The sequence below is a fragment of the Mirounga leonina genome, unplaced genomic scaffold (genome assembly GCF_011800145.1).
Source record: "Mirounga leonina isolate KUSES-001 unplaced genomic scaffold, KU_Mleo_1.0 Mir_170, whole genome shotgun sequence".
In the NCBI taxonomy this organism is placed as follows: Eukaryota; Metazoa; Chordata; class Mammalia; order Carnivora; family Phocidae; genus Mirounga; species Mirounga leonina.
Window position 1 is genome coordinate 10,010,152 of NW_023270433.1, and position 22,200 is coordinate 10,032,351.

At 38.4% G+C, this 22,200-nt stretch overlaps 1 protein-coding gene across 1 annotated transcript in view; it reads left to right on the forward strand.

Annotated features, from left to right (window-relative positions):
• Positions 1-22,200, forward strand: part of SCAI (suppressor of cancer cell invasion) — a 135,497-nt gene that overhangs the window by 64,710 nt on the left and 48,587 nt on the right. Inside the window, exons 3-5 of the mRNA XM_035015821.1 lie at positions 1,477-1,608; positions 20,813-20,908; positions 21,477-21,563. Coding sequence (XP_034871712.1) covers positions 1,477-1,608; positions 20,813-20,908; positions 21,477-21,563 — 315 coding nt within the window. The remainder of the gene's footprint in view (positions 1-1,476; positions 1,609-20,812; positions 20,909-21,476; positions 21,564-22,200) is intronic.

The window sequence follows — 22,200 nt, forward strand, 5'->3', positions numbered from 1 at the left end:
ACCATCTGTGCAAGGCCCCGCCGGCTGGCTCCACGGCACCCACTTGTTACTCTGCAGCCCCTTGACATTTTTAGGCTTGCTGACAATCCTCCTGCCCTGTAACCATAATTGCTTGTTCGAGAAAATGTTGGAGAGAAAAATATTTACCAAAATAACTGCACCACACCTTAACTCTCATCTCTGGTGTCTGGCTCTTGTCTGCTCTGCCTGTATTTTCACCCTACATTGGGACCAGATGTCTCTACGTTGTTCCAGGGATTTCTGTCCCTATGTAAACACAAATGAATTCTTTTGTTTAGTATAGGTTCATACTATACATACTGTCCAGCAACTTGCTGTTTTTAAAATGGCTGATTACCATGATTGATTACATATGAAAGTAGTTTGGATTTAACAAAATACAGCTTTAATATATACATGTGTATGTGCGTGGTTTCTATATCTTTTTTACACTGAGATGTCTGCATATTATTGCCTTACCTCAAATATAATTTTAAGTTAGTGATAGGGTAGAGTGCAGTTGTTAGTGTTCTGTGAAGCACTTTAAAAAAAAAATTTTTTTTTTAAAGATTTTATTTATTTGCGAGAGAGAATGAGAGACAGAGAGCATGAGAGGGAGGAGGGTTAGAGGGAGAAGCAGACTCCCTGCTGAGCAGGGAGCCCGACGTGGGACTCGATCCCGGGACTCCAGGATCATGACCTGAGCCGAAGGCAGTCGCTTAACCAACTGAGCCACCCAGGCGCCCTGTGAAGCACTTTTTAAAAAGTATTTTATTTATTTGAGAGAGAGAGAGCACACAAGCAGAGGAGAGGCAGAGGGGGAGGGAGAGAATCTCAGGCAGACTGTGTGCTGAGCACAGAGCCCGATGTGGGACTCCATCTTACAACCATGAGATCACGACCTGAGCTGAAGCCAAGAGTCGGACACTTAACCTACTGAGCCACCCAGGTGCCCCTGTGAAGCACTTGATAATTGCCCTCTTTGGTTCTTTTAGGTTGTTATCAACCTAAAAATATTATGTTATGAACCTAAAAATGTATCTTTTAGGTTGTTATCAACCTTTTAAATATTATGATACTGAAATAAATATCTTTATAGATAAAGTGTTTAACATTTATAGATCATTTTCGAGGATGGATTTACAGAATGGATCAAATAGATAAATAGGTCAGAAGGATCAACATTTTTGATTCTTAACCATGTAGAGGAGGACTTGGAACATAATAGGCATCAAATAAATGATTTTTGTTTGGATGAACAAATATTACAAAAATTACTTTCCAATACGGATATACCAATTTTCATTCCTACTGACAATATGAGATTGTTTTCCCACACCATCTTGTACTTACCTTATTTTGATGATTTGTGATCAGAAGAATTCTGTATCTATCTTGAAAAAAATGCTATCAGGTAATATATGTTTCTCTTTTTATTTTCACCTACTGGATAAATGGACATATGTTTTCTTACAGGACTGAATTTGCGCTTAACGAAATCATGTCCTCTGGAGGTGCTGAAGATGATATCCCACAGGGAGAGAGGAAAACAGTTACAGATTTTTGTTATCTTCTGGATAAGTCTAAGCAGTTGTTCAATGGATTAAGGTTAGTGGACTCTTGATGCCTTAAACTCTTCTGTATTTTTTTCCATGGCTGGTATATGGTAAGTTTCTGAAAGTTATGGGTAGACTGTTTTATAAATACCTGTATTAGAGGTTATCATGCTTTTTTCTTTGACACACTTGATTCTCAGATGAAAAAACAATAGGAGAAAGGATAATTCCTATTGTTTTATTCAAGTTGAGAAGAACTATTTTGTTAGATGGTTTTATATACATTGTTCGACATCATACCTGATTTATATCTGATTTTACACATTGGGGTATTGAAGTTAATGTATCTTTCAAGAAGACATTTACAATTATAAAGATAATTACAGGATCATCAAATGAATCCTCCTGACCACTATCTAAAGCTATACTTTCAATTACTTTATCCCTGTATTCATTTAATTTTTTTAAGATTTTATTTATTTTGAGAGAGAGAGAGCATGAGCAGGGGGTATGTATAGAGGGCGAGGGAGAAGCAGACTCCCCGCTGAGCAGGGAGCCTGATGAGGGGCTCTTTCCCAGGACTCTGGGGTCATGACCTGAGCCTAAGGCAGATACTTAACCGACTGAGCCACCCAGGTGGCCCTAATTTTTTTTAATAAAACTCATTACTATCGTGAGCGATCTTATTAATTTGCTTTATAATGTCTTCCTACCTAAAATTAAATGTTCGTAAGAGCAGAACCCTGTTTGTCACAGTTTCTGTAGTATGTAAGCCAGGGTTTGGCCCATTGCAGATGCTTCATAAACATTTGTTTGTTTGTTGTTGTTGTTTTTAAGACTTAATTATTTATTTGACAGAGTGAGACAGCGAGAGAGGGAACACAAGCAGGGGGAGTGGGAAAGGGAGAAGCAGTCTTCCCGCTGAGCAGGGAGCCCGATGCGGGGCTCGATCCCAGGACCCTGGGATCATGACCTGAGCCGAAGGCAGTCGCTTAGCCAACTGAGCCATCCAGGCGCCCCTTCTTAAACATTTGTTAAATGAAGGATTCCAAAGACAGTGTTAACTCCTACACTCTGCTGCTGCCTATTTTGTGCTACAGAAGAATCTTTGAGATCTGCTTTTGCTTTTGCTAATAATCAGATTAATTTCATCTTTTTAAAGAATTATTTTCATTATTAAAATTCAAAAAATGAATTTTAAAGCCTAGGTTTTAAGTCTTCTTTTTTTCCCCTGGAATATCATAAATCTTTAAAATTTTTAAAAAAATTTTAACAAGATTTTATTTATTTATTTGACAGAGAGAGACAGTGAGAGAGGGAACACAAGCAGGGGGAGTGGGAGAGGGAGAAGCAGGCTTCCCACGGGGCAGGGAGCCTGATGTGGCTGGATCCCAGGACCCCGAGATCATGACCTGAGCCAAAGGCAGACGCTTAACAACTGAGCCGCCCAGGTGCCCCGGAAATCTTTAAAATTTACCTGTTTAGACTTTTTTCTTCTTTGGTCTCCAGTATTATCCAGGTGAACCTTATTTATTCAGCATTTACTTGAGCCCCAGTATGTGCCACATTCTGTATTGGGTACAGATAATTTAAAGATAAAACTACCAATCCCTGCCATCAAATAGTCTGTGACGAAATTAGAAAAACACAAATCTGTAGCCTCAGATTTAGCATATCTGTTAAGCAAATTTCCCACACACCTCTGTGTACTTGTTGAAATTAAGGCAAATAAAAACGTTAAAGTGGTAGTAGATTTAAAGAGTGAGAAGGCGTTTAAAAGTTTGCATGAAAATCCTTTGTGACTCCCAAACTCTTTTATTCTCAACTCTTAAAACATTAACAAGGTTATAGGAGCTCTGACCACTTCCCCTCCTCCTCCTTCTTCTCCCCTTTTTCCCTTCCCCCTCCTCCTCTCCCTTCTAATTTATAGAGCTGTATTTCATATAATAAAATTCACCCAAAGTTTATAGTTAAGTGGTTTAGTATCCTTACAGAGTTGGGTACTATCAGCACCATCTAATTTTAGAACATTTAATCATCCCCAGAAGAAACCTCATACCCCTTAGCTGTGACTACCCCCTTCCCCAGTCCTCAGCCCTTGGGACCCGACCACTAATCTACTTTTTGTATCTATGGATTTCCCTATTTAGGATATTTCATATAAAGAGAATCATACAATGTGTGGTCTTTTGGACTGGCTTCTTTCATTTAACATGTTTTTCAGGTTCATCTAGTAACATGTATCAGTACTTCATTCCTTTTATTACCGATTAATATTCCATGTATAGATTTACCACACTTTGTCTATCTAATCATCAGTTGATAGACATTTGAGTTATTTTGCACTTTTTGGCTGTTACAAATAATACTGCTATGAACATTTTTGTACAGGGTTTTGTGTGGACATATGTTTTTAGTTCCTTTGAGTGCATACCTTGGAGTGAAATTACTGGGTCATATGGTACTCTATGTTTAACCTTTTGAGGAACTTCCAGACTTTTTCAAAGAGGCTGCACGCCCAGCAGTGTATGCGGTTCCAGTGTCTCCACATCTCACCACACTTGTTATTGTCTTTTTTTTAAGATTTCATTGTTTTTTAAGTTTTTTAAAAAATTTATTTAAGTAATCTCAACACCCAACTGGGGCTCGAACTCACGACCCCGAGATCAAGTCACATGCTCTTCTTTTTTTTTTTTTTTAAAGATTTTATTTATTTATTTGACACAGAGAGAGAGAGTGAACACAAGCAGGGGGAGTGGCAGGCAGAGGCGCAGGCTCCCCAAAGAGCAGGGGGAGCCCGATATGGGACTCAATCCCAGGACCCCGGGATCATGACCTGAGCCGAAGGCAGTTGCTTAACCAACTGAGCCACCCAGGCGCCCAAGTCACATGCTCTTCTGACTGAGCCAGCCATGTGCCCCTTTAAGATTTTATTTTATTTATTTTTTTATTTTAAGTAGGCTCCATGCCTGACATAGAGCCCATTACGGAGCTTGAACTCATGACCCTGAGATCAAGACCTGAGCTGAGATCAAGAGTTGGATGCTCAACTGACTAAGCCACCCAGGTGCCCCAAGATTTTATTTTTAAGCGATCTCTACACCCATCATGGGGCTTGAACTCACAACCCTGAGATTGAAAGTTGTATGCTCCACTGACTGAGCCAGTCAGGCACCCCTATTTTCTGTCCTTTTGATGAGAGCCATTCTAGTGGGTGTGAGGTGGTATCTCATTGTGGTTTTGTTGTATTTCCCTAGTGACTAAAGATGTTGAGCATCTTTTCATGTGTGTATTAGCCAAATGTCTTTTTTCTTTTTCGGGGAGGATAGAGCGAGCTCAAGTTGAGGGGAAGGAGGGCCAGAGGGAGAGAGAGAATCTCAAGCAGGCTCTACACCCAGCATGGAGCCCAACGCAGGGCTCATCTCACGACCCTGAGATCATGACCTGAGCCAAAATCAAGAGTCGGATACTTAACCGACAGAGCCACCCAGGCATCCCAGCCAAATGTCTATTCTTATCCTTTGAGCATTCATCAGATTGGGTTATTTATCTTCTTAAGTTATAGTTGTTTTGGATATAAGTCCTTCGTGAGATGTAATGATTTACAAATGTATATTTTTCCATTCGTTGGGCTGTCTCTCCACTTTCTTAATGGTGTCCTTTGAAGCAGAGAAGCTTTTATTTTAGTAAAGTCCCACTTGTTATTACTCTCTTTCATTGTTTGTACTTTTAGTGCTGTGTCTAAGAAATCATTGCCTAACCTGAAGTCATCAAGATTTATTCCGGTTTTGTTCTTTTATGCTGCTCATTCATATTTAGATCTGTGAACCATTTTTAGTTAATTTTTGTGTATGGTGTGAGGTCTTAGACATTTTTAAAATCAGAAAACATATTTTTTCAATTGATTATTGCATTTCTTTCATATTTTTCTTTCTTGTTCCTTGTTCTCCCTCCTTGCTTATACTTGTAATGCTTAGATTGAATATTCAGCCCAAACCCTGTGCAACAATCTAGTCTCTTTTCATTTTCATCTCTATTCCTTTTTTCATCACTTTCAGAAAATGTCTCTGAAATTTGTCCACTAAATGCCATATTTCTTTTTTTATTCATTTACTATTTATGAGACATATTTCATCTTGTCATTTCATATCAGCACTTTTTGCTATACTGCTTTTCAAAAACTAGGTATTACATATTTGACCCAAAGTTTACTAGCTTCTCTATTCTTATTTGAATATAAGAATGAGTATAGTATGAGTATGTTTTCACTCAGTAGGTCTGAGAAGCATAATGAATTTAGCAATGGCATTTCCCTTCTTAAAAAAGGAATTATTTTCCTAATCTGATTCTGAATTGTAAATGAATCATAAAGTTCAAGTATTGATCTCCTGCTAGAGATTCTCTGCCTGGTTAAAATCACTGTAACTACTACAACAGTAACAGTAACACATACATTTCCACATAGCACCCTACAGTTTGTAAATCACTTTTTTTTTAAGATTTTATTTATTTATTTGACACAGAGAGAGAGAGAGAGAGATCACAAGCGGGGGTGGGCAGAGGGAGAGAGGGAAGCAGGCTCCCGGCCGAGCAGGGAGCCCGATGCGGGGCTCGATCCCAGGACCCCGGGATCATGACCTGAGCCGAAGGCAGACGCTTAATGACTGAGCCACCCAGGCCCCCAGAAATCACTTTTAAGTACATCTTTATCTTTAGGCCACATGATGACAGTATCTATAGTATCCAAAACCCCTCCTAACTAGGAGTGCCTGCGTGGCTCTGTTGACTGTCCCAACTCTTGATTTTGGCTCAGGTCATGATCGTGGGGTCATGAGATCGAGCCCTGCATCAGGCTTTGCACTCAACAGGAGTCTGCTTGAGATTCTTTCTCTCTCTCCCTCTGCTCCTCCCCCTGCTCGCATGCACATGCGCGCACTCTCTCTCTTTCTCTCTAAAATAAATAAATAAATCTTTAAAAAAAAAACAGCTGCTAACTAGAATTGAATTGTTTCATTTCACTCTTTTTTTGAAATGTTTCGATTGTGCAAATGTATTTTACCAGCTCAAATAGGTCTCATTTTGATCTTTTTTTTTTAAGTGCCATTTTAATGATCACACTGATTTTATTTTATTTAGTTTTAAAGTAATTACAGAGTAAAATTGAGTCTGTGGGGATGGTAGGAAACCCTAATACATGGAGAAAGTTGTGTGAGATCTAATCTTTAGGACTATTTATTCATTGTTACAGAAATTTATTATAATATGCCTATGATGCCTATTTCAGTTTAGTTCTTGAGCACTTGAGACTATATCCGTTCAAGAATTAATCCTTTGGGGGCGCCTGGGTGGCTCAGTCGTTAAGCATCTGCCTTCCGCTCAGGTCATGATCCCAGGGTCCTGGGATCCAGCCCCGCATCGGGCTCCCTGCTCTGCGGGAAGCCTGCTTCTCCCTCTCCCATTCCCCCTGCTTGTGTTCCCTCTCTGTGTCTCTCCCTGCCAAATAAATAAATTAAAAAAAAAAAAAGAATTAATCCTTTGACTCTTGTTCTCTAAAATATTCAGTATATAAAGACACAGGTCCCACCAGTTTGAAATCTCCCTTCTTCATTTGTTAAGTCAGTAATTTTGTCAGTATATGTGTGTAACTTGCAGGTATCATAAATTGCTACCTTGAAAGCAGTATTTTCTATACTAATATATTGATTGCCTCCCGGATGTGGAACAGTCCTTTCTAAAGTGCTATTTTAAAATTTGGCAATACTACTAATAATAAATTTTGGCCTAGAAGAATGGGTAAGCAAATTCATCAGGGGTTTATTTTCAGTGTTTTATGTGCAAGGCCCTCTTTATTTTAAACAGCCATACTTATTTCTATGGTAAGTGTGGTGAGTAAAGAATATATATTATCTGAATGCTTTTGGGTTGCTCTTCGAGAGGAAATGTGGCTAGTGGGCACAGGTCAATAGTTCCTGAGAGATTAGTACTTAGACTCCCTTCCTTTTTCTTCTCACTTTTTAAGAAAGTCTGTTTTACATATACACACAAACATAGAATAATACAGATCTATTAAAAAGATTTTGGTGGATATGTAAATGAAAGGTATATGGTATATGGTTAAATGATACATGGTTAAATGAAAAACCATAAATTGTAAAAACAGTGTGCTCTTTATGATTTTGATTTATCAAAAATTCTATATTTCATTGATGTTCTATATACCATGTTAACTCTTAGTGGGGACTGTTTGCTCTTAGTGCCTAGTTCAGTCCCTAACCAAAGACGAAATATATTTGGGGGCTGATTTTCTCAAGTGTCTGGTACATGTAGGGTTATCTATTTTCTGTGCTTGTTTATATAAATGAAAGTGCTTTGTTCAGTATTAGATTTTTTTTTATAATTTTTTTAATTATGTTAGTCACCATACAGTACATCATTAGTTTTTGATGTAGTGTTCCATCATTCATTGTTTGCGTATAACACCTAGTGCTCCATGCAATACATGCCCTCCTTAATACTCATCACCGGGCTCACCCATCCACCCCCCCCCAAAACCCTCAGTTTGTTTCCCGGAGTCCATAGTCTCTCATGGTTTGTCTCCCCCTCTGATTTCCCCCCCTGAGATCATGACGTGAGCCAAAATCAAGAGTCAGACACTTAACCAACTGAGCCACCCTTGTGCCCCCACTTTTTTTCTTGAGTTCACAAACTAGTTATTAAACTTACAGTGCAGTGTAATATGCTTTCAGACAAGTACATATATTATAAGTGTGGTTTTTTAAAAAGATTTTACTCATTTATTTGACAGAGAGAGACACAGCGAGAGAGGGAACACAAGCAGGGGGAGCTGGGAGAGGGAGAAGTGGGCTTCCCATTGAGCAGGGTCCTGATGTGGGGCTCGATCCCAGGACCCCGGGATCACAACCTGAGCAGAAAGCTGACGCTTAACGACTGAGCTACCCAGGCTCCCCTTTAAGTGTGTTTTTTACAAACAGAGCACATCTGTGTGGTTTGTACTTGCATGAAGAAATAGAACATAGAGCACCTCAACAACACCCTTGTATTCCCTCTCACTTGGACTTTTTAAACTCCTTATGAGCAGAGCAAAAAAGTGCATTTCAGTACATGAAAGGCTTCAGAGTTTCTATATAATATCTTGGGTATAATAAGTTCCCTTTTTACTCTTGAAGGTGTGTCTTTCCACCTTATATTAACTCATTCATCTAACTTGTCAGAGCCTTTTGATTTTCCTAGACATGAATATCTTAATGAAGTGTTTTTCTTGACTGAAAATATCTCCTTATATTATGTGCATAATAAATAAGTTCTTTCCACTCACTGTGTAAGAAAACATAGTCCAAGACAGTGAGAAATGGATAAAATGAGTGGTGTTTTTCTTTTAGTAGCTCTTGCATGTGGTTACAGTAGTAATGAAGTGAGAATAATGTTAGAAATATCTTTGAATACTGTCAGAAAATGATCAAAAGCCCAAGTGCTTGCAGGGTTCCAGTTACCATGGTGACTAAGACTGCTAGAGCAGAATGGAATATTTGCTGGGATTATATAAGGCAGCATCTTGAGACATGTATTTGAGATACACAGCTGTGTCTACCAGTGATATCCATGACCTCTGGTGCTTTGAGACAACAGAGGCCTCCAAATCACTGATTATTTGACTCTGGAGAAGCAAATACACATGGCCAAAATAAGTATTGGAGGTCATAAATATATATATACATATCGACAGAGAAGTACACCAAAGTAAAGTATAATGGTGTTAAATAAAAATAACTGTAGAAATTATTTTGATTAAATATGCTCCCAGTATTTCAAATTAAAGAAGAAATCCCCTACAATGCTTTCTTGAAAAGCCTATTTTTAGGATGCCCTGGTTCCTAAATAGGAGAGGGTAACTGGGAAATTAAGGGTTTGCTCCCTTGTTCCCTTCCTCCCCTACCCCACCCCCTCCTTCCTCTTTCTTCCCTCTTTTTCTGCCCTTCTCTCTTCCTTCTCTTTTTTCCTCAAAAAATTAGTATTTTCCTAGAGGCAAGTTTTGCAAACTGGTAATAGTAAAGTATATGTGATTTCAGAGATGATACTTAAACTACCTGTACAAGCTTGTGATGAATGCTTTTGTTTTCTGTGGCTTACCACTCAAAAGAATTGCACATGCATTTGAGGTAGCCTGCCACCAGAGTATAACAGATATCTCGATCACGTGATCTAGGGAAGCAATGACTAATAAGAATTTAATATGAGCCACAAATGTGATTTTCTAGTAGCTGGATCTTAAGCATGTAAAAAAAAATAAGTGATGTATTTTGTTTGATCCAATATATCTAAAATACTTTATTTCAACATGTCATCAATATAGAAAAATTATTGAGATCTTTTACATTCTTTTTTTCATACTTAGTCTTTGAAGTACACTGAATATTTTATACTTATATACATTTCAGTTCAAATGGGCCACTTTTCAAGGACTCAGTACCCACATATGGCTCTTGGCTCAGGCAAAATTCCTCCCACTTTTAACTTCCATTCTCAGAATGGTCCACTGTGCTTTCTGGTGAATACATATTGGCTGTTTGGGGGGCTTCTCTTCTTTGCAGGTCCATCAGATGTCGTATTTGTTTCTTCTGTCTCTTCCTGTACAGATGCTAGCGGCCTGTGGATCTTTTGGCTGTTGGTGATTTGTCCCCACCCACCTGTGTTTGGGGACTTGAGAGATACTTTATTACTTACTGTATTAGTTTGCTAGGACTATCATAACAAAATACCACAGATTGGGTGGCTTAAACAACAGAAATTTATTGTCTCACAGTTCTGGAGCCTAGAAGTCCAGGATCAAGGTGCCACAGGCTTGGTTCCTTCCGAGGCCTCTCTCCTTGGCTTGCAGATGGCCGTTTTCTTTCTCATATGGTCATCCCTCTATGCATGCGCATCCCTGGTGTCTCTGTGTGTGTCCTCATCTCCTCCTTATAAAGACTGTATTAGTGCCCCCCCAAAAGGCCTTGTTTTAATTTAATTACTATACTTCTTTAAAGGCCCTGTCTCTAAATGCACATTCTGAGGTACTGGGGGTTAGGACTTCAATATATGAATTTGCAGGTGACATAGTTAGCTTATAACATAACACTTACTTTGCTGAAAATGTTGTTTGTAGGGTTTTGGTTTTATTATCTAGGGGTTCTGTCTGTTTTTGGAATGTATCTGAGTAAAGACTGTGCTGCTACCCTTTCCCCAGAATCCAGAAAATCAGTGATTTAAATGCTATGCCAAAATTTTAAACTATAAAAGGATGAGTATATTTCTAATTAGTTCTTTCTGACCATCACAGTTCAGTATAACCTGACCTGAAACATTACTCTTTATGAAGATCTTAATTGTCAGGCCTGGCTAGGAACAGAAATAAGGCTTCTTCACCTTTTTAGTTGCTAGTGGGTGAGATCAAGGATTGGTAAGGGGGAAGATATTTGTGTTTACTTTTTGAGGTCTTCCAGGAGGAGTGTAAAGAGAAAAAGTAAAGATGTTTTAACAACAGTGGATTTCATGAAATCCTCCAAACAACCTCATTCACGTCTATTTTCTTGGTTTATAAGTGAGAAAGCTTTGGCAGATAAAGCAATAGCTTATGTTAATGGGATAGGTTCTAATTTGGGAATTGCTACTTCAGAGAAGTTCTTCCTCAATATGGGAGTTAGGATCCCAGAATTACAGGGGAGCTCTGATAGCCTCTTTTCTGGAGGTGACACAGGCAAATGCTCGACTGAAGGAATGGCTCAGTTAACTTCCTGGCTTCTTGTACTCATTCATCTCCTTGGTTCTCAGAGGAATTCATATCTGTCAAGCTCCTTTGGGTATCATCATACCTACAAAAGAGTCATGGATGTTTGGTGGGACAAGGCAGCAACACCATAGAGGGGACGTGGGATTTAAAACTTGACAATCTTTTTTTCCTACGAGCAAGGTGCCATTAGAAATAAATTTATTAATAGTTCCATTTCTAAATGTAAAAATTTTTATACTTCTGGAGCTGGTTCACAGGAGGAGGAGACACAATTCCATAGCTTTATTTGGCTTGGCAGGTCTAAATTCAAACTGGGGGTGATTATTCAAAGTTATTCAAATTCATAAACCATTATTAGGAATGGAACAATGTGCTGAGTGTCTTCTTTTTTTTTTTTTAAGGTTTTATTTATTTGGTAGAGAGAGAGCGAGCACAGCAGGGGGAGCGGCAGGCAGAGGGAAAGGGAGAAGCAGACTCCCCGCTGGGCAGAGAGCCCAACGACGGTCTCGATCCCAGAACCCTGGGATCATGACTTGAGCCAAAGACAGACGCTTAACCAACTGAGCCACCCAGTCACCCCTGCTAAGTTCCTTCTATGTGTCCGCACCATTCTAGGTACAGGGCTAGGAATAGAAGCAGGATACCAAGATAAAGAGGATGTCCACCTTCAACCTAATCAAGCACTCTTGTGCATTTTCTCTCAAACTCTCATTCAAAAAAAAAGCTTTCTCCCTCTTCAGTAAACAAAAGGGTTGATATTGTGGTACCATTAAGGTATCCTCCCCTAAAGGAAACACTCAGCCTTAATAGCCTACACCTCTTGATACCCCCAGCATTTTCAAACTCACAGATCTATTCCTAAACCTAAATTTGGAAACCAGATATACCAGTCAGTGAAGAAAAGTGCCATTGTTAAAACAAGGAATTGCTCAATTGGCTTTGCAAGTCCCAAACACAGTTTTGTCTGGTATACAAATGAACACAGAGGCATGGATTGGAACAACGGTGTCACTGTAATACAGACCTCTCTGTGTAAATAAGAATATGTAATGGGACACTGTGCTCCTTGACTGAAAACCTTGTTCAGAGAAGTTGAGTTAGGCGTTTGACCACAGCTTTGGCCACAGCTTTGTTGGAGGTCATTTGCATCCCATGACCTGGGAGAGCCCAGAGAGAGAGAAATTTACTGATGTAGAATCAAAATCTAGGTTGTTTTCCTTATGGTAGAAAGAAGAGAACATTAGATTAGGGGTTAGAAGGTTTGAATCTGAATCACAGCTCAACAATTTACTGATCATGAGTTCTCAGGCAACTCACTTAAGCTCCTTGATCCTCAGTGTGTGTGTGTGTGTGTGTGTATATTTACATATACATATACATATACGTATACGTATACATGCCCTGAAGAAGCCAAGCAGTTAAGGATGGGCTAAGGAAGGAGAAGCCAGTAGAAGAGAACAGAAAGAAGAGAGAATTTTAAGACGGCACACCCCAGGGAGGACTGACATCAGGAGGACGAAAGAGTGGCTGTTGGACTGGAATGTTAGGTGTGGGTGGGCATCAGCGATCCTAGCTAATTCAGTTTAGTTAAGACAGTTGATTTATAGAAACCCAGAAGAGATTTCCTAAATTTTAACATCTCAGCATACATTGGAAACATCTCTGAGAACCAGGTTTAATCATTTGTACTACATTTCTTCCTACCATAGTCTCCTAACTTTTGTTGAGAGTTTAGGATTTAAAAAAAGAGCAGTTAAATGCCATACTTTGAATTTCCTCTAAAACTTTGGATGAAGAGTATGAGCAGCCGATTTAGAACATAGGTGTCTTTGCAAAAAGTGAAATATCGGGTCATTTAGCTTACAGGATAATTCACAGAGCCTCATTTAACTTAATTCTATGGACCATTGATTTCCCATCTCTAACATCAGTTATAATGACCAAATGATATATTCAGAGTTTAAAACCATAGTCAAGCTCTGAATAGTAAAGGAATTTGTCTAAAACCCTTTATAAAATACCTCAGTTAGTTTTAGACTCTAATAGAATTACAGTGGTTTGTGTATTAGCTTCTGTGACATGTCTCATTAGAGAAAGGGTGATCATAGGACTTACCCTTTAGGAAGTTAAAAAAAAAATTTTAACTCTATGTTGAAAAAGAAATTCCTGTCATTATAGCTGAGTATTTAGACTACCGTGACAGATGTTCTAAATTCTTTTATGGGAAATAGTATAGAATTTAGCCAACATTGTTCAGAGCTATAAATCAGGAAATATTTGTATGCTTACTACTTATTGTCAGGCGCCTTGTTCTAGCCTTTTAGATCGCCTTCTTCGTGCTTTTAGTCCCTGTATAGAATTCCCTTCCTTAAAGCCTTTTATGGTGAACACCTGAAATTATATACGTCATCATGAAATAAAACACTGAATTCTAGTTCTGTTTTCTCAGTTAACGGGGTATATTACTGAGGTTTATTAAATCCGTCAGTTTGGGAAACTCGGAGGAACTTGCAGGCACATGCTTACTTGAAAATCTGCCTAAAGACTTTACACAGTATCTGTAAAGAAGCCCCCAGGTGTTGTCAGTTTTCATGTAGGTGATGTTGCTGCTTAATGCTGTTATATAATAATACAGTCTTCCTAGCAGGAGCCACACGATAAGAGTCTTAAAGATTCTGGCAGCAACTTCAGTTTTAAAATATCTGATTAGCACTTTCTCACTAGGGGTACATGGAGACATTAAAAAAAAAAAAAATGAAAACTTGGAACAGATGTGGAAACTGGTATCTAGAGTTAACTTATTTCTGTAATCTGAAATGAATTTCTCCTTATCGTAAGGATAATGGAAATGGATTTAAAAATGTAGTTACTAACTCATTCTTGTTATGTGTACCTGAAAATTTCACGTAGTCCCTTTGCTTTTTAATTCATTGTCTTAACATCCGGTAGAGAAATGCATATCTTTTTTCACTTGTTAACTCCACTTACAGAAATTTACCTTTTACTCATATGGCATAACTATTCAAGATTATTAGTATGAAGATGTTTATTGCAGCATTTTTATAACAGGGAATAACTGGAAGCAATATAAATGTCTGTTGGGAAGGGATTGGTTAAATAAATTGGTTATTATGTACTACATTTTACACAGTAAATGTTGATATGATTGTATATGCACTAAAAAACGCTGATATATTTTTAAATTTAAAGGGCATGTTAAGGGGCGCCTGGGTGGCTCAGTCATTAAGTGTCTGCCTTCAGCTCAGGTCATGATCCCAGCATCCTGGGATCAAGCCCAGCATCGGGCTCCCTGCTCAGTGGGAAGCCTGCTTCTCCCACTCCCACTCCCCCTGCTTGTGTTCCCTTTCTTGCTGTATCTCTCTCAAATAAATAAATAAAATTTTAAAAAAAGGGCATGTTAAAATAAATATACAAATAATAAATTAAAAGGCATGTTATAGAACATTATATGTAGTTTTGATTCCATTTATGTAAAATAATAGAAAAACTCACATATTTACTTAAATGTATATAGAAAATGCATTTTTTTTAATTTTATTTTATTATGTTATGTTAATCACCATACATTACATCATTAGTTTTTGATGTAGTGTTCCACGATTCATTGCTTGCGTATAACACCAGTGCTCCATTCAATACGTGCCTTAATGGTGGTTATTTTGGGGGGCTAGAATTGAGGGGCAAAGCAAAAGGGTATTTTTTCTTGCTGTACAACATAGAGCGTTTTTGTTTTCACAAGAGACTTTTTCAAAATTGAGAAAGAAAGGAAAAAATATAAGATTTCTGTGATAGATTGCTTGTAAAAATCATTCCCTTCCCTGTATCCATGCCTGTGAGTCATCCCCTCCCACACTGACCCTGGACTCGGCCATGAGGATTGCTTTGGCCAATGGGACAGTGCAGACACGATGCAAAGAATCGAAAAGAATGATGCACATTAGAACTGCCCTCTCTGGGACGCCTGGGTGGCTCAGTCGGTTAAGCATCTGCCTTCAGCTCAGGTCATGATTCCAGGGTCCTGGGATCGAGTCCCGCATCAGGCTCCTTGCTCAGCGGGGGGGTCTGCTTCTCCCTCTGCCTTCTCTGCCTGACACTCCCCCTGCTTGTGCTCTCTCTCTGACAAATAAGTAAATAAAATCTTAAAAAAAAAAAAAAAAAGAACTGCCCTATCTTTTGCTGCTTTTGGGATCCTCATGGAAACTGAGCTAGCCTGTTGGATGACAAACATGTGACCCAGCACCCTGGCTGCCAGCCAGGCAACTGCCAGACATCTAAGGGAGGCCCTCCACCACTAGCTGTCCACAGCTGCATAAGCGAGGTCTGGCTAAGACTTGTGCAACTGTTTTATTAGCTGATAATTGCCTTTGTTTCTCTTGCATATTATCTTATTTCTCTCTCTCTCTCTCTCCCTGATGATCACTTCTTTCTCTTTTGCCTATCCAGATCACTTTCTTCGAGCAGCTTTCCCTGACTACTCAAGCCCTCCAATGTATCTCTTTTCTACATCTCCTATTACTTTTACTTAGTCACATATAATTAAATACTTAAGTGCTATTTTTTCTCTTTTTCCATATATGTGCTAGTCTTTTCTATCTAACTAAATAATAAGCTCCTTGATTGTAGAGATCATATTTCACATCACATTCTCTGGCCTTCATAATACTTAGCACTTGATAGAATTATATGTAGTGACCAGGTTTCCTCCTTCCATCCCATGTCTTCAAAAAACACCTTGCCTAACTGCAAGGCAAGTGTTAGCAATAGCAAGATACCCCACTAGGGCAAGAGAAAAGCTATAGAAACATAAGCTGTATTTGTTTCTGCTCTGTAGCTATCTTATTTCCATGAAATTATGTATCCTTTGTTAAGTAAGTTAAAAAATATATAGCAGGTTTGTGTGGGGGGGGGAGTCTCTTTCTGCTAATCTCAAATATGTAAGTGTATTATACACAGTGCTACATATGTTTATATTAAACATGAAAAATGTTAACAATATAGTAAGTGAAAAAAGTTTACATTAGAAAACAAGACAAGGGTGCCTGGGTGGCTCAGATGGTTAAGCGTCTGCCTTCGGCTCAGGTCATGATCTCAGGGTCCTGGGATCGAGTCCCGCATCGGGCTCCCTGCTCCTTGGGAGCCTGCTTCTCCCTCAGCCTTTCTCTCTCGCTCTGTCTCTCATGAATAAAAAAAAAAAAGAAAAGAAAACAAGACAAATACTGTGCCTGTATACCCAAATACTGTATATGTATAAAGTCTGGAAGGATATACATCCCTCTCCCCCTACCCCCCAGTTTCTCAACAAATACTACTTCAACAAAATACTACTTCAGATTTCATTATATTAGTATAGTTTACCAAGAATATTTAGCTTATTACTTAGTTATATGAGATAAATAAAGGATTTCTTTTATACTTGAAAGTTAAACTTAGGGATGCCTGGGTGGCTCAGTCTGTTAAGCATCTGCCTTCGGCTCAGGTCATGATCCCAGGGTCCTGGGATCGAGCCCCGCATTGGGCTCCCCGCTCGGCGGGAAGCCTGCTTCTCCCTCTCCCACTCCCCTGCTTGTGTTCCCTCTCTCGCTGTCTCTCTCTCTCTGTCAAAATAAATAAAATCTTAAAAAAATAAATAAGTAAACCAGCTTTACAAAAAAAAAAAAGAAAGAAAGTTAAACTTAGGTTAAGTGAGAGAATTTATATTTAAAAGTCTCTTTTTGGAGTGCCTGGCTGGCTCAGTTAGTTAAGCATCCAACTCTTGATTTCAGCTCAGGTCATGATCTCAGGGTTGTGAGATTTAGCCCTGTGTTGGGTTCCGTGCTGGGTGTAAAGCCTGGTTAAGATTCTCTGTCTCTCTCCCTCTTTCCCTTTGCCTCTCCCCAACCCCGCACTCCATCCCTTCTTCTCACAAGTGTGCACGTTCTCTCTTTTTAAAAAAAAAAATAATAATAATAATATAAAAAGTGTCTCCTTTTACCATGAAACATTTAAGTGTTTTCTCTATTTTTAGGTATTTTAGTAGACTTTTGGGTTATAAGGGTCATTCTGAAATATAGCCTGCACTTCTTTTCTTAATTGAAAATAGTGCTAGTGGTGATCAGAGGGGTATTAATTTAGATGAAGTCATATTAGCATAGACAGGTAGATTAATGCAAAAGAATAGTGAGCCCCCAAACAAAACCACTTTATCTGGAAACCCCAAGTAGAAGGGATTGGCTTTAAGTTTATAATCTAGGAAATGCTCAGGTACATTGGGATTCATTGTACTGTTTTGTTTTTGTATATGTTTGAAACCTTCCAGCATAAAAAAATTTTAAGACATAACTTAAAAAATAGAGATACCTTTCACAAAAGCAGTAAAAATACGAGACATTGTAATAATGTGAACCAAGAAATAGTAGACCTTTATACAAAGCATTGTAAAATTTATTTAGTGACTATTTTCTTTTCTTTTTTTTTTTTTAAAGATTTTATTTATTTTTCAACAGAGAGAGAGAGGCAGCGAGAGAGGGAACACAAGCAGGGGGAGTGGGAGAGGGAGAAGCAGGCTTCCTGCGGAGCAGGGAGCCCGATGCGGGGCTCGATCCCGGGACTCCAGGATCATGACCCGAGCTGAAAGCAGTCGCCCAACCAACTGAGCCACCCAGGCGCCCCTATTTAGTGACTATTTTCAACATAAATGGAAAGAGATACTATTGACACTAAAAATTATTTTTTAAATGTCAATTCTCCAAGTGGATGTCTAGATTCATTCAGGTCTCACTAGAACCCATTAGGATTTTTTTTTTTTTTTTAGAACTTTGATAAGCTGATTTTGATGTTTATATGCAAGTATAAGGAACCAAGTATAGCCAAGGTGTTCCTTAAAAAGAAGAAACATGCCACACTTTTTATAAACCTATAGTAATTAACAGAATGTTAATGAGGAACTAGAAAAACCAATAGAACAAAGAGCTGAGATCCAAGCGTAAAGGAAAATTGATGACTGCAATTCTTGTTCTGTCAAATTATTCAAAAGTCAAGTGATTTTTTTTTTAAAGATTTTATTTATTTATTTATTTGAGAGAGAGAGAGAGAAGCAGCATGAGAGGGGATAGGGTCAGAGAGGGAAGCAGGCTCCCTACTGAGCCGGGAGCCCGATGTGGGACTCGATCCCAGGACTCCGGGATCATGACCTGAGCCGAAGGCAGTCGCTTAACCAACTGAGCCACCCAGGTGCCCCCAAAAGTCAAGTGATTTTTAAAAATATTTATTTATTTGAGAGAGAGAGAGTGAGAGAGAGAGAGCACAAGCAAGGGAGGGGCAGAGCAAGAGGGAGAGAGAATCTCAAGTAGACTCTGCGCTAAGCATGGAGCCTGATGCGGGGCTCTATCTCAAGAATTGAGATCATGACCTGAGCAGAAACCAAGAGTCGGACACTTAACCAGGTGCTCCAGTCAAATGGTTTTTTAAAAAATTATTCAGATAGAATTTGTTACATATCTGAGACTCAATTTTGGTTATATTAAAGAGTTAAATTTGAAAGGTGAAACTTAAAATCTTTTAAAAGAGTATATTATTGTATGGATGAATTTCTTTAAAAAGACAGAAAAAACACTTTCCATAAAGATAAGCTGATACATTTTGGTAACTATTCATAAGAAAAACCCAATCAATAAACATGAGAAGACAAGTCATAGACTGGGGTAAGAAGTGTACCTCACTGTAATCAGTGGGTGATTATTGTTCCTTTATAAAACAAACACCATTTGGCAGTACAACTCTCACAAGATTTGGTTGACTCTGTTTGATTCAGGTTAGTTTTCACAATAGCCATAGCCATAGTTTTTTGAAACTTGCCTCTTTTTCTTTTCTAGATGTTATTACAGATACCCTGAACTTATGAAGCTTCTACAAGACAATTAGATCCTTAGATTCTTTTCCTTGATCTATCTTGTTCCACTGAAAAATATACTTGGGGCCACTTTCATAGATTTATTCACGGGCTCTCCTTTTTTACCCTGAGGACGAGGACTCCATTGTTAGTGGCGTTTATAACCAGCATTTCTCCATTGTATCTTTTGCACTTATGCATTAGAAATTGTTCTTTCAATTCTGAAAGTCCTGGAACTTGTGGGTTATCTTTTTTCCTTTTCAGCCCTGCTTGCAGCTAGTTCTTTCCTGAGTTCATCTCTTTTTTGTGTTTTGTTACGTGCACATAATAGCATCCAGGGCTAGTAGCATACTTTTCCCAGCTTCTTTGTATAAATCCATACGTTCACTAATCACCTTAACTGCTCTCCAAGTGATTGCAGGCAGATGCTGTTTTGCCTCTGTCTTGTATGTGTCATCATTTTTCCAGCCTTCAGTACCAGTTTCGTGCTGCTCGGTTCCAATGCCAGTATTACATATGTTATGTATTTGTTACGGCAGTAGCCTATTCCTGGTATCCATTTCTGTACTGGCTTTTCCTCAATAAGGCTGCTGTAACAGATCCAACATTTTAGTGCCTTACTACAACAGAGATTTATTTCTAGCTCACGTGCTAGCTAGAAGTTGTCTGCAGTTCTGAGGCTCCGTTAAATGGGTCTGACTCTGTGTTCCAGGCTAAGGAGCAGCCCTATCTTGGTCTTAGATTGGAGGGAAGTGAAAATGCTAAACTATGCAGTATCTCTTATGTCATCTTCTCAGACATGGTGTGGGTAACTTGCAATAATAGTTCATTGGCCAAAGCAAGTCTTAAGTGTTCAAATGACAGGGAAGAATTTGTCTCTGAGGGATTTACTGTAAGTCACCAGACCCAAGGACAGGGATGTATAGTTTCACTTGTAGGGAGAGGATAGAATAATTGGGAACAATAATACCACCTGCACATCCGCTCCTAGATACATTCCCTAAAGCAGCAGTGTTTTTCAGAGTTCTGAGTTCTTATATGAAGATAATAAACATTTGGAAGTTATCAGCGTATAAATGACTGGGAATAAGATCATCCGGGGAGAGCAAAGTGCTAGAAACCTCATGGGACAGGTATCTACAGAGAAGACTAAGAATGAACAGAGGTGGGGAGAAGAATAGGAAAGAACATGTCCTGGACTCTTACAGAACCATTTCTGCTCCAAAAATTACAACTTATTTATTATTTTTTTTATTTTTAAGGTTTTATTTATTTATTTGACAGAGAGAGACACAGCGAGAGAGGGAACACAAGCAGGGGGAGTGGGAGAGGGAGAAGCAGGCTTCCCGCGGAGCAGGGAGCCCAATGTGGGGCTTGATCCCAGGACCCTGGGATCATGATCTGAGCCGAAGGCAGATGCTTAACGACTGAGCCACCCAGGCGCCCCCAAAATTACAGCTTTCTTAAAAAGAAAGCCTGAATGCAGAGGCTTTGAATCTCTCCAGTTTATACCATCACAAGACCTAATTTCCAAATAGCATCAGAGATTTAAAATTTATACTTGTTTGTTTTTTATTACAGAGATTTGCCACAGTATGGGCAGAAGCAGTGGCAGTCCTATTTTGGAAGAACTTTCGATGTTTACACCAAACTCTGGAAGTTCCAGCAGCAGCATCGGTAAAGGAATTTTATAGTTACAGGAGAATGAAGATCCAGTTTATATTAGTCTCAGTTTTGACCTTTACTACCTCAGTGCTTTTTATCTCTTGGTAATTTTAATATATTTCATCTTCATGACGCAAAGGAAAATAATTTTTTTTTCCTATTTACTTAAGTTTTTAAAATGTAATGCTCTCATTTGATCTTTAAAGATAGTATTATATCTGAAATGGTTCAGATTAACTCTAACATAGGTAGGCTGGTGTGTGGTTTCATTCTAAAATAGGTTTTGTTTATTTGGTCAAAACTGTTTGGAGGGGGGTGTTGCTTTTAATTTTCATGAGCATAGCTCAAAGAAGTTTCTTTTCATGTTTCAGCTTACTTTAAATAGACATTTAATACATGCTTCTTGAATTTAATTGAATCATGATGTTGAAATCTCATGAAAAATTCATGAATTAGAATACATGAATTCAGAATTTCATGCTGAATTGGGTGGTATTTTATCCTATTAAATTTACAGATTTGGTTATTTTTGGAATTTATAGTCTCTTATGTCTATTTTCTTATCTCCTATGTAAAACAGACAAGTCTTGGATAATCGGTATGGCTTGAAGCGGTGGCAAATAGGGGAAATTGCTTCTAAGATTGGGCAGCTATACTACCATTATTAGTAAGTGAATTGCATATGGAAAAAATAAAGCGTTGTCCTGATTTAAACACAGCATGCAGAAGTATGCATAATATCCTTCTTGGTAGGAGGGAAAACTAAGGAGTTACAAATGAACCCCAGATCATAGTGATCAAAACAGTATTATGAAACAATCTTCCATAATCCAAGAACATTATTTGCTTCAAAGGCTTACCTTCCAAACAGTTCATTTGGGTAAAGACTCATGTATAACTTAAATGATTATGACCTTGGTTTTAGATAAATCATAAATACTAAATGAATTTATAGTTCTTAATGACTTCACTTAAATCTTGATACATGTCATAACTTGTATGTTTGAATGAGTGGTTTTCAGGGGAATATTTTAAAACTCATATTTGTAGGATATATCTAAAAGGTTACATGAAGCAGATAAATCTTAGTGTTGAGATGAGATCCTTAGTGATGAGTCAAGGAAAGAAGAGAATTCCTTTTAGGAATCTAAATCTCACAGAGTATCAAGTATAGCATAAAAAGCTTGGGCCATATGGAATTTCTTCTTCTTCCTGTCTTTTGGCACTCCATCAACATTCCCCCATTAAAATCACTCTTTCAGGTAAAATATTTTCTTAAGAAGTCCCTTGTAAAACTAGAAATG